Below are 12,378 nucleotides of genomic sequence, written 5' to 3'. Positions count from 1 at the left end.
TTTATAGTTCTTGCTATTTGTTGTTACTGATGTGCTCGGATTTAGTTATGAGTCACCCCATCCCTAACCCTGCCATTTATTGTGGTGTTTTTTATCAGCCTTGAGGACACATAGTAACATCTTTTTACCTTCTCTCACCTCTGGTCAGGAGTAAACAACCTATCATGGGCCCCATACAGACAGGCCAGAATAAAGCTGCTTCGGGTCACTGGAGGTATGCTGTTTAAATGATGCATGCATCCTAAGAGTCCGGAAGCCGTGCCAAAGCCATGCTCCAATCCTAAGGACTGGAGCGCAGCTTTGGTGCAGCTTCTGGCCTCTTAAGATGCGAGTGTCATTTAAACAGCATACCTCCAAAGTGACCCAAAGCAGCTTTATTTTGGCCTGTCTGTATGGGGCCATGATCACCATCATCATCATTGTGTGTGTGTGTGTGTCGCGCGCACATACACAGGTACGCTAACCCACCATCAAAAAACGCATGGTGGCATACAGTAGTATTTGCTTCATCCTCACAACAACCCTTGGTTAGTGATACCAAGTGCTTCACTGATATTCCATAGATTTCATGGCTGATTTTAAATCCAGTCCAGTGTTTTATCTGCAAAGTTTACATTGTCTCCCTCTGGCTTTTCTAGCCTGGCTTCTCCTTCCCCTGCAGGTTGAGGGGTGAAATAGCAGGGGAATCACCAGACTGATGCAAGAAGGCCTTCCTTCAAAACAGCATTCATGATCTCCCCAGCAGACATTAGTTTGGCATACTTTTCATTTCTTTCTCATTGCCACGAGCATGCAAGCCACTGGTCAAATGAGCCAAAAACATCAGCCCTACAAATAAGCAAATCCAGACATAGATGCATATATTAATTTTACCAGCTGTGCAACATCTGGTCGGAGCTGGTTTACACCAACTGTTACTTCTGTTTAACATATGCACTTTTGGTAATAAAACAATCAGCAGCAGGAGGGGGAATGCCCTGGCTGCTTGCAATGTTTGTTCATGTGTATGGGGCAAGGTGGGGTTTTGTACTTCCTGCAGTGCCCCCTTTCAAATATAGAGGACTATTTACAATCCAAGATACACAGCCAACAAAGGAATATAGGTGACTGTTCTATGTTGAATCAGACCATTGGTCCATGTAATTCAGTACTGTCAACACTGGCTGGCAGCAACTCTCAGGGATTTTATATAGCTCTTTCCCAAACCTATCTGGTGATAGCAACAGTTGAATCTGAGACCTGTGGCATGCAAAGCATGTGATCTTCTACAAAATTACAGTCTGTAACCCTGCTTCGATCCACCGGGAGAGGCGGGGAAACATAAATAAAATTTATTATTATTATTAAATCATCAAGTAATTCTATGTAAATATTCCTTGTAGCATAACTTGGGGAAGTGGAGGTGTTAATACTACTCTTCTTGAAACTGGTGTGAACAGTACCAGTGTGGCATAGTGGTTTGAGTGTGACTGCAACTCTGGAGACTAGGGTATTTCTAGAGAGGTGATTTACAAGTACTTGCATTGGAACTTGTTGTTGTGTGCCTTCAAGTAATTTTTTACTTATGGAGACTCTTAAGGCAAACCTGTCATGGGGTTTTCTCGGCAAGATTTGTTCAGAAGAAGTGTGCTATTGTCTTCCCCTGGACCTGAGAGCATATGACCTGCCCAAGGCCACCCAGTGGAGTTCATGGCCAAGCTGGAAATCAAAAAGAAAAGAAAAAGGGCAGTCCAGAGAGAATTGGGATGACTACCAATCTAGTCTTGCAGGCTGTGGGCAGCCCTAGGGCAGCACTTTGATAACCCTTCCTCTAGAACATAATATCCCTTTGGCCCTGAAGCAATATGAGAATGCTGGAATTGGAGAGTATCAGGTTTGAAGAATCTGTTAGCTGAGACACATTGATGGGAAAAGGAAGTTCAGTGGAGGGAGGGTCCCTTTGCAGAACAGCTTCCAGTAAACTAAAGTACTTTATGAGCACTTGCTTTATTCTTTCACACAGATTAGTGTAGTGTAGTGGTTTGAGTGTTGAACAACAGCCCTGGAGATCAAGTTTCAAATACCCACTTGAGCATAAAAGCCCACTGGGGGACTTTGGGCAAGTCACACTCCCTCAGCCTCAGAGGATGGCCATGGCAAACCTCCTCTGAAGAAAACTGCCAAGAAAACCCTTACTATAATTCACTATAAGTAAAAAAAATGACCTGGAAGCACACAACAACAATGTTAGTATGCTGTGGTGTACATTAAGCAGTGATTTTATTGCTGGGACTGTATTTGAAAATCCTTGTGCTGGCTGTCATTCCCATCCAACACAGATGCATAGTGTATGGCCCTGTCTCAAAACCTATTGCTGGTCTTCATCTCTTACAGGACTGTCCTCAGATTCTTCCATCTACCCAGATCTATATCCCCGTGGGTGTGGTGAAGCCCATCACCTTAACAGCGAAAAATCTGCCACAGCCCCAGTCCGGACAGCGGAACTATGAGTGCATCTTCCATATCCCTGGCAGCCCCACACGTGTCACTGCCTTGCGCTTTAACAGCACGAGCATCCAGTGCCAGAACACCTCGGTAAGTTCACTGTGTAGACTTTTGTAGTTGCTTTTGGTTTGCCTCTAACACAAACGTGGGCTCAGATGTGCAGGCCTGTGATAGTAAACTGCCTGCTGTTTTTTCACCACATCAGACTTTTATTCTGGATCAGCTTCTCTGGTGAAAGGACACTCATTCAAGTTGTTTCTTGCTTTCTTTGTGCTTTATTAAAAAGGAATAATCTTGTATTTGCATGGTGCTCATGTGGCTTTTGAATGAGTCCTGGTCCTTTCTCTGCAATCGTGTGTAGCCATTTTCCTATTTTTCTGTTTCTCTTTGCATTCATCTGTGTGAAAGTGTTCTCTGCAGGATCAACATCCTTTCTTTACTTCACTGCCCTGCCAAAGCTACCCAAGGGGCCTCTGTTGTGTTTTATGAACATTTTCAAAGAAATTTGCTTATGAAAGCAGAGAAACCTGCCTAAGCTTGAGCCAGCTTTCCTGGTGTCCCAGAGGAACTGTCATCCTAGCCTATCTTGCCTGCACTCAGACCAATCCAACTTTGCAAATACAGTTTAGTTCATTCGTATTTTTATCCAGCATTATGCACCTTCCCTCATAACATTTCAATGGTTGCACTTCTCCAGCTTTTATGCTGGCCACTTCCAGTTCACTGATTTTACTCAGTGGATGTCACTTGATGTGTTAGTCTTGCACAAAAGGTATGTTGAGTGATCCTAATTTGTGATCTCTAAGCATTCCTGTATCAGACTAGACTCTTTCCTAGCATCCCGTCCCGCTTTATTAATGTATTTTAATTAAACAGCTCTGTCTCCGCTGTCCCACTTTGTGTTCCAGGCCACTATAACAGTTTTCAAGTAAAGCAGTGATTTTAAAAGTCTCTGTGCATACATTTTAAAAATTGCTAAGAGGCAAAGTGAGTTGCCACTGCAGCACTATGCAGTTCGGTTGTGTACTGGCGGATGTGATGGTGAGGCAATTTCAGGGGCTACAAAACAGACAGAGAGCATATGTGGTCTGTGTGCTGCCCAGTCTTACATTATGGCATCCTCAGGCATACTTTGCCAGTTAGTAGCATTTCTACTTTTTTATAGCTTTTGTTGAGAAGGTATTCATTACAACAGGCCAGATCAGTGATCTCATATGTTACATTCAGGAAGTTCCACATATCCTACTGTACTGTACTGTACTGTACTCCTGCAAGGAGTTCTGAACCTAAAAACTGACAGGTCTAAAGTCTCAATAATCCTTTCATCTAGAGAGGCATGCCATTCCTGGGCTGACCGGCTGGGCCATCTTCCAACATGCACTCATTTGCAAGAGAACAGCCCTTCCCTCCCCATCTAATTTAATCTTTTAAAACATTTCTTTCACTTGCTGTGTGAACGCTGATTTGCAACCTGGTATGAACATTGCCCCCTGCTCTTCAGCCCTTCAGCCACATGAATGACATTGCAAAGTTACCAAAGAGATTAACTTGTGTTGTTGCCAGACTCTTCTTGGCATAAACTGAGGTAGATTTTGGAGTGCACCGTTTGCCTTTCTTGCTCTGGCATGCTTAGGAGGAAATAGTACTCTAGCTGGAAAGTTCTTTATCTGAGAATTTTGTATATTGTTCAAATAAATACTTTAAATAAGTCATATTTTGGGATCTCGGCACTAACCACGAGGTTCCAAACTGATACTTTCAAAATTATGAGAAGTAACAATCTGATTGGTTGGCAGGAACAGTGTCTTGCTTATGTCAGTGGAACAAACTACATGGTAGCTTAGTAGATGTGTCCTTTCTATTGACCTTCTTAATTTAAGACACCGAACAAATGTTATTTTTGCTGACTCCTGAAACCCATATTGAAAGAGGCATGGAGGTAATCTATATTAACACATAGTTAGTTCCACAATACGTACAGATCAGGACAGTAGAGATTTAGCAGTTCATGGGGGAGAAGGATCCAAATTTTATTTTGTATGGATTTTTTTTGATGTAACTACATACCTAGAAATGTTAAGTGAAGCAGAAAGCAAGAATACCAAACTGTTAAAAGAATAAAAAGGATATTTGAGTTAAAAAAAAGTTTTAAAAAATTAAAATGTAAATATTTGCTTCTTAGAAAAGAAGGTAAGCAATGTTGCTTTGATCTGCAAATTGAAAAAAAAATCATTTGAGAGTGGAGATTGTATCCCACATCACAGGGTACCATATATAGCATGCAACTACTTGCAGGGGGAGCAGAGGCCAATTCCCATCCCCCCAGCCTCTCTGTAGGATCAACTCCTAGAGCAAGCCCAAATAATTCAGTTTTCCTCTACAATCCCTTTTAGAATGGTGACATTAAATGATATTGCATTACCTCCTGTCATCCTTTTGAGAGTGTCTCAAGAGGAATGTGTATGTATAGGGCTATGGGGCACTTGTGTAGGTGGAGTATGTGGGTGTTTTCATGCATTGGATAGCTTTCTGCAAGGGGACTGGGGGACTGGCGAACGCTGGTGGAATTCTGGGCAGGCCCGTAGCTAGGACTTTAGGGGCCCTGGGGCAGAAAGTACTTTCAGGGTCCTAATGTCCCAAGTCCTACCATGCGGCGTGGGTGCCATTGTAGGATGTTCAAGAAAAATGGAGGACACGACCAACTAAAAGCCAAAAACATTAATTAAAAAACAATATAAATTCATGTTTCTCAGTCATGCTCAAAATGGAGGACATTTTGACATTCTTCCTGGGTAGAAGGTTGGGATGTAGCTTTGTGTGATTTGTGTGTTGGACTAGGACTCTGAGGACCAGGATTCGATTCCCTGCCTATTGGGTGACCTCAAGCAAGTCACACTCTCTCAGCCTCCTCAGCGGAAGGCCATGGCAAACCTCCTCTGAACAAATCTTGCTAAGCAAACCCCAGGATAGGTTTAGGGTCTCTGTAAGGTGGAAAACAACTGGAAGGTACACAACAACAAATAATAGCTGAGTACTATACCTTTAAGTGCAGTGGAGGGTCCAGCATGGTGTAGTGGCCTGAGTATTGGACTAGGACAATGGGAGACCAGGATTCAAATCGCAGCTCAGCCATGGAAACCTATTGGGTGACTTTGAGCAAGTCACACTCTCCCAGCCTCTCAGGGGAAGGTAAAGGCAACCCTCTCTCCCAAAGAAACTTGCCAAGGAAACTCTATAGGGTTGCCATAAATTGGAAAGGAGTTGAAGGCACACAACAACAACAACAGAAGAGGAGGAGGAGGAGGAGGAACAGGAGAAGGAGGAAGAAGAGGGGAAGAAGAGGAGGAGGAGAAAGAAGAAAAGGAGAAGAAAGAAGAAGAATAGGAGAAAGAAGATAAAAAAGAAGAGGAGGAGGAGGAAGAAGGGAGGAAGGTGGAGGAGGAAGAAGAGGGGAAGGAGGAGGAGGAAGAGGGGAGGAGGGAGGGAGGAGCAGGAGGAAGAGAAATAAGAAGGGCCCAGCCAGCCAGCAACAAACCCCAACTCCCAGGAGGGGCAGGGGAGCACACGCGCATCAGAGAGAGAGGCTGCAACCACACTGATTTGGCACCTCTTTCACTCTTTTCTGGCTCTGGGCTATGGAAGTCTGGGAATTGGAGTATGTTGTGGGGCCCAGAGAGAGGCTGCATCTACAATGGAGAAATCACTTGGTTTGGTACTGCTTTTAAGTATCCTGGCTCAAGGCTATGGCATTCGGGGAGTTGGAGTTTGTTGTGGTCCCAACTCCCAGAATTCCATAGCCTAGAGCCAGAAAAGAGTGAAAGCGGTGCCAAACCAGGTGATTTCCCCAGTGTAGATACAGCCTAAGTCTCTCTATCTTCCTCTCTTTGGGGCCCCCTTTGACTGGGGCCCCCGGAGCAGTGCCCCGCTTGCCCCAACCTAGCTACGGGCCTGGTTCTGGGAGCTGCATGCACCCTACAAGCCACAATTTATCCAATACTGCCTTATCAGTTGTAATTGGTGGAACCAGTTGCATGTCATAAGAAGCAACAGAAAAATAACTAAGGACTCTCAGATTTTTTTCTAGCATCTTATGATATGAAACCAGACACTCAGATTTCACAGTTTGTTCTTCATGCACTACTTGTGATTCCTCTCTGTCTACATGGACAATAATGTAAATATGGTCTACAAAGGTAGCACCACCTACTACTTAATGCATTCATAGACTCATAGCATTGGAAGAGACCACAAGGGTCATCCAGTCCAATGCCCTACCAAAGAGGAACTCGCAAAGCATAGCCAACAGATGGCCATCCAGCCTCTGTTTAAAGACCTCCAAGGAGGGAATGCATCATTGCAGTGCATCATTGTTTTCTTTGATTCACAGGTGTGGCCATATTAAATATTAAGTATTCCTTGGTGAGAAATGTAAGTCTGAATTTTAAAAATTGATTTGTCCTGTAGTAATTCAATCAAACCAGTGAAGGAAAGGCAAAATACATCGGGGGGGGGGGGGGGTAGGGGGGTAGAATAATGGTCATAAAAGCCACAATAGCAAAGAAAAGAGTATAATTAAATACAAGACAAAGCTAGTCCCTCTATAAATCTTATAAATTTTTGCAGCCAGTCTAGAAATCACAATGACGGACAAAGCAATAAATTGCAAAGTGTGCTGTAACTTAAATGACTCTGGTTCAAGAATTCACTGTGTCATTTCTGAAACTGGATATTGGTATTTTCCAGAGCAGTGTAGTTCCGCTTTCCACTTTTGGACAGAATCAGAATGCTTGCTGTAGAGTTTTCGAGAGCTGGTTCACTATGAAACACAAAAACACCTTGTGGGTTGGGGTAGTAGGACTTGGAAAACTGAAAATTAATTCAAATGTGTTTCACTGGTAGCTGTCCTGTCCATTTTGTTGCTCTATGATGTCATTTGCCTTTCTTTGTTACTGTGCACCTCCTTCATCCTATTTCTTATTTGAATTTTAAAATTTATATTTTGCTATATTTTTAATGAGGAAACAAGGGAGATCCAAAGAAAGTAGAGTGATCAGGCCACCACCTTGTGGTTAACTCAGCATTCCCTCTCCCTTCACCACAAGAGCCTAGCTTTTAACTCAATTTGATTAAAAGTAAGCTTGTTCATTTATTTTTTCGCTAAATCTCTTCTTACCTTACCTCCATTTCCATCATGCTGTTGAAATGATGAATCTCAATCTGAATCTTTTTCGTGCTGAGTATCCTCCATCCCATTATTTTTGCCAGGACCCAAGCACTCAGGGTGAGGGTGTGGGTCTTCCTCTCCAAATCTCTTTTTTAAACCTTCCTATTTCACTTTAGCACACAATTGAGCTCAGCTCACTCTAAAGAGATTTGGGATGCTATGTACTGAAGGACACTACTGAACAATAAATACCATGGTTGAACAGTAGCAGAAGCACAGGCTTAATGGGTCTTGAAGGTTGCCTCTGAAATGCAGCCTGTGGGAAAGGAATTGTATCTATAGCAACATGAGATCTAAAGAAGGGAGGCTACATTGGTGTATTCTCATCTAAATGTAGGAGACCGAATTGGGCTTAGAAATCCATGAAGTAACTTGAATTCTGTCAATGGCATTACTAGTTGATGGACAAAAAGATGCTAAAGAAAGAAGCACCTTGGAACATTTCCAAAATAGATATGTACATACAACCTATGGCTTGCACTTCAGTAGATTTTGCTTAATTCTGTACAAGGAATGCATCACCACCATTTGTATAAGGAGCAGTGGAAACACCCATAGTCATTTAGATGACAAAAGTACACAGATGCCTTCATTGTAATATAGGCTAGAAGTTACTAGTGAGGCAAATAATCAAAAACTCATTCAGTGCAAAATGAATCTTAAGAGGATAATGCAGATAATGCAGTTTTTCACACACAAAAATGATGTCAAGAGTGGAATTAGAATCCAAATCCAGAGGCACAATCCAAAAAAAGTTAGTATCGTTGGAGCCCAGGAAGCAGAGTTAGTTTTCCCTATATGAAAGCCAGGATATATGCCCATGATTTAGCAGCCACACAAATTTCAGTGATTATAGTTACACAAACATCTGCAACCATAATTGTGAAAAGGAGTACTGGCCATGTAATGCTAACATTTCCCTGTACAATTGAATCATCATAATTGTTCATCTGTGGAAAATATGGGCTATGGGAATTAATCGAAGTCATACAGAAATTAATGGGTCTTGAGAATGTAGTTAAATACTTACATTTTGGAAATCTCAATAATATCTATGGGTGTGTTCTTCATCTTTCAACTATCTGTCCAGGATCAAATAGTGTGATTGTATTGATTGTGCCATCCAATTTCAATTCATGCTTGCCATCATAACCACAATCACCATTATTACAATCGACATGTACCTAGACCAGGTCTGGATATTATGAAAATCCCTTAAAATAGAGGATAAACCCCAAAATCATGTGGGGTTTTTTTTGTCATATTACTGTAATTAGTTTTTTTCCTCTGCTTGATAAATTAATATACCACATCTTCAAGCACTTTTTGCTAGATTTAGCTCTTCCCTTCTTTCTTTAGCATTGTGAATTTCAATGACTGTCAACATTTAAACTCCTTTCCCACACCATTTCCCATTCTAGAACTCTCTTAACAAGTCAAGAAGCTATATTCACCTGCAAGGAACACAAGTACTCTTAACATTTAAAGATAACTAACCAGACAGCTTTAAAAGGCTTCACATTAATATTTTCCTGATTTTTTTCTCTGTTGTCATTGCGCCCCCGCCCCCCCCCCCCCAGTCTATCTGATTTGATTATATTATTTTACAAAATCAGATAGCATCGAAACATGATGGGTAACGTAGAAACAACTTTTGATTTGCACCTATGTCTCTAGTGTCTCTAGTGTATGTTAGATAACAAAAGCGGATCATTTTAATTAAGCATGGAACTTAGTATATTAATAATAATAATAATAATTTAATTTGTTTTATTTATATACCGCTATTCCAAAGATCATAGCGGTGAAGAGCAAGTAAGCTAATTAGCAAGTAAGCTAATTTGCCCCCAACAGTCTGGGTACTCATTTTAGCGACCTCGGAAGGATGCAAGCCTGAGTCGAGCTTGGGCCCTTTTGCTGGTCTTGAACTCGCAACCTTGTGGTTTCGAGTGAATGGCTGCAGTACAGGCATTTAACCACTGCGCCACCAGTTTGCTATTAACTGTAAATGGAACTTCCATGGTCAAAGGCAGTTTATCTTTAAATATTAGGAATAAAAGGTAAAGGTTTCCCCCTTGTGTATCCTAGTGTAGGGGGCAGTACTCGTCTCCATTATTAAGCTGAAGAGCCATTGTCAAAGATGACTCTGGTGGTCACGTGGCCAGCATGACTGCACGGAGCACCATTACCTTCCCACCAAAGTCATTATCTACCTACTTGCACATGCTTTCAAACTGCTAGGTTGGCAGAAGCTGGGACTAATGATGGGAGCTTATTCTGTCACACAGCGCTTGGGTCTCAAACTGCTGACCTTGAGACTGTCAGAGTCAGTGTCTTAACAGCCAAGCCACCATGTCCTTTTTACAGTGGACCCTTATCTTATATGGGGGATCCATTCCAGACCCTCCTGCGTAAGGCGAATAACACGTATGCTTGAGCTCCATTGAATATAATGGGGCTCAGGTGCAGCAGCGCAGCGACATGCATGCACCATTCATTGTATTGCAGCGCGGCTTCAGTGTCAAGTGCGGGCGCACTGTACTAGGAATAGACACCAAGAATATCCACCTTTATGCCTTTTTTGAGACATTTTGTTGGCTACTGTCTGGAAGCAATATGACGAATTGAATGTACTTTCACTCTGGTTTTGCCAGGCAGCCAATATACAAACCAAATCAGATACCTTCTCCTCTTTCTTTCTGCTGTTGTAGCTCACAGGGAAATATGAATAAAAGCTCATGTATCTTTTATTGGTATTATTGATAGTTATATTACAGATCTTCCTGTGTAGGATGTATTTTTCCAGTAGTTTAGTAAAGATAGTTGGTTGCTGCATGTGATTTTCTTGCTTTATCCCACTTTCAGCTCGTGTTTCCATTATGAATCCCTTTAGAATGCAGTTCCATAGATGTTGCAAGCACCTATTGAGCAATGCTAGGGCTTTCATTCATGACAAATAAGACTCATATCCTAGCACCCTGTTAAACTGTTTATTCTCAGTGGGTGACTGATTTAGAGGTTGTGCACTGTGTTGTTGTGGCAGGGACACCATAAAGGCTGAGCTATCCTTCTAGTGCAATGTTCAGCCACACTTTTAAAAAAGGAGATGAAGAAATAGCTGTCCCCTTGTTTGTGAGGCTATACTTCCTGTAGATCCTGCCCTTTACTCCTCCATGCATTATGTAGCTGGAATTTAGTGTGGGTGCTCATTTGCCCTAGCATAAAGATACCCTTTAAGGAAAGCTGTAGGGGGGAGGGGGAGGGGAAATTAATATTCAGAAAGAGTATTACTCTTTTTATTCTTGCTGTATGGTTGGGGCAATTGTTGCTGGAGGAATTACACAGTAACCTGTTCAGACAGAAGACTGTATTTGGGCTCTGTAGCCCATTTAATATTTCCCAAGGTAAGAAGCAAGGCATCTAAAGACTTTCAAACATACATTTTTTATCTATGTTTTAAAAATTTATGTTTTATCTTTTAACCTATAAACAGGTTTTCAGAGCAGGTTGAAACTATTAAAACACAATAAAAGTAATTAAATATATATATTACAATACTTGGCAAAAACAGATCATCCATTCTCAATAGCAGCGAAGCATTTTATGCGCCAAAGGCTTCTGTGGAAAAAAAAAGAGAAATATGCAACTATAAATTAAATACACAATAAATATTCAATTAAAAACTTGCTTCTGTTGATATGAACTTGCATCTAGGAGGTCTCATTATGGCTGGAAAAACCTGAGGCTCTAAATATGCTGAACTTTGGAGATATATAGCTATAGAATTAGGTGAATTTATAGGGAGGGAGAGTGCATTGAAAGCAGTGGTGGAGAAAAATAATGCCAGACCAAGAGCAAAAGAGCGGATGTAAAATCAAAGCAGATGTCAAACTCAGTGTGTTTGTGTGTGTTGGTATTTTATTGGGCCTGGAAAACATTTATAGGCTCCCATAAATCATACACGCAAAGCCCTGTTATAAGAACTGCACACCTACAGTATATGTATCTCTAATTAGCCAGGCACAGAGGGGGAAATAGCACTGGATCTTACAAATCCAGAAGCGTTTGTGGAGAAATAAGCTCTCCCTCCCTTTTTTCCAAGCACCACAGACATTTATCTTTCCTACAGCAGTGTTTAAAGTGAAAAGGGAGTATCAGGAGAGTTTGATAGGATCCAATTAAATTCCAGTAGATAAAATAATGATGAATTGCGGTTGAGCCCCAATGAGGCACGATGCACATTGCTGCCATCCCCATAGTGCTTAGAAGGCATTGAGGTCATCAACTGTAGAAAAATAGGACAGTTGCAACCGTACCATTCGTGTAGAAAACAGTGAAGGGAAATGAGGCTGGAGTGTGATTGTGCGAGTGTTTCTGTTGAAGGTGGGTTTATACTCAGTAACAGTTCATGAATCTAAGATATTAGCATAGAGACCACCTTCATTATTGGGAACATCTCTCTTTAACCATCATATATACTTCGGAGATGGAATTCCAGAAGACAACTTGAAGAAATCAGGCTTCTTAATAACATGGAGACATATGACAAATTTCAGTGGAGTTTATCAGACAAGGGAAAATGGAAGTATAATCCAATGGCATTCCAAATGCAATCATGGGGTTTAACATTATTGCGTGATAGACTACCACACGCAATTTCGGGCAATGGG

The 12,378-nt window shown here is 41.6% G+C and overlaps 1 protein-coding gene across 1 annotated transcript in view; it reads left to right on the top strand.

Annotated features, from left to right (window-relative positions):
* Positions 1 to 12,378, top strand: part of PLXNA1 (plexin A1) — a 395,300-nt gene that overhangs the window by 259,930 nt on the left and 122,992 nt on the right. Inside the window, exon 10 of the mRNA XM_089521294.1 lies at positions 2,374 to 2,574. Coding sequence (XP_089377420.1) covers positions 2,374 to 2,574 — 201 coding nt within the window. The remainder of the gene's footprint in view (positions 1 to 2,373; positions 2,575 to 12,378) is intronic.

The sequence above is a fragment of the Sceloporus occidentalis genome, unplaced genomic scaffold (assembly GCF_023333645.1).
Source record: "Sceloporus occidentalis isolate IW3139 unplaced genomic scaffold, rSceOcc1.0.p SCAF_1, whole genome shotgun sequence".
In the NCBI taxonomy this organism is placed as follows: domain Eukaryota; kingdom Metazoa; phylum Chordata; class Lepidosauria; order Squamata; family Phrynosomatidae; genus Sceloporus; species Sceloporus occidentalis.
Note: the sequence above shows the minus strand (reverse complement) of the source record. Positions and strands in the feature narration are given on the sequence as shown.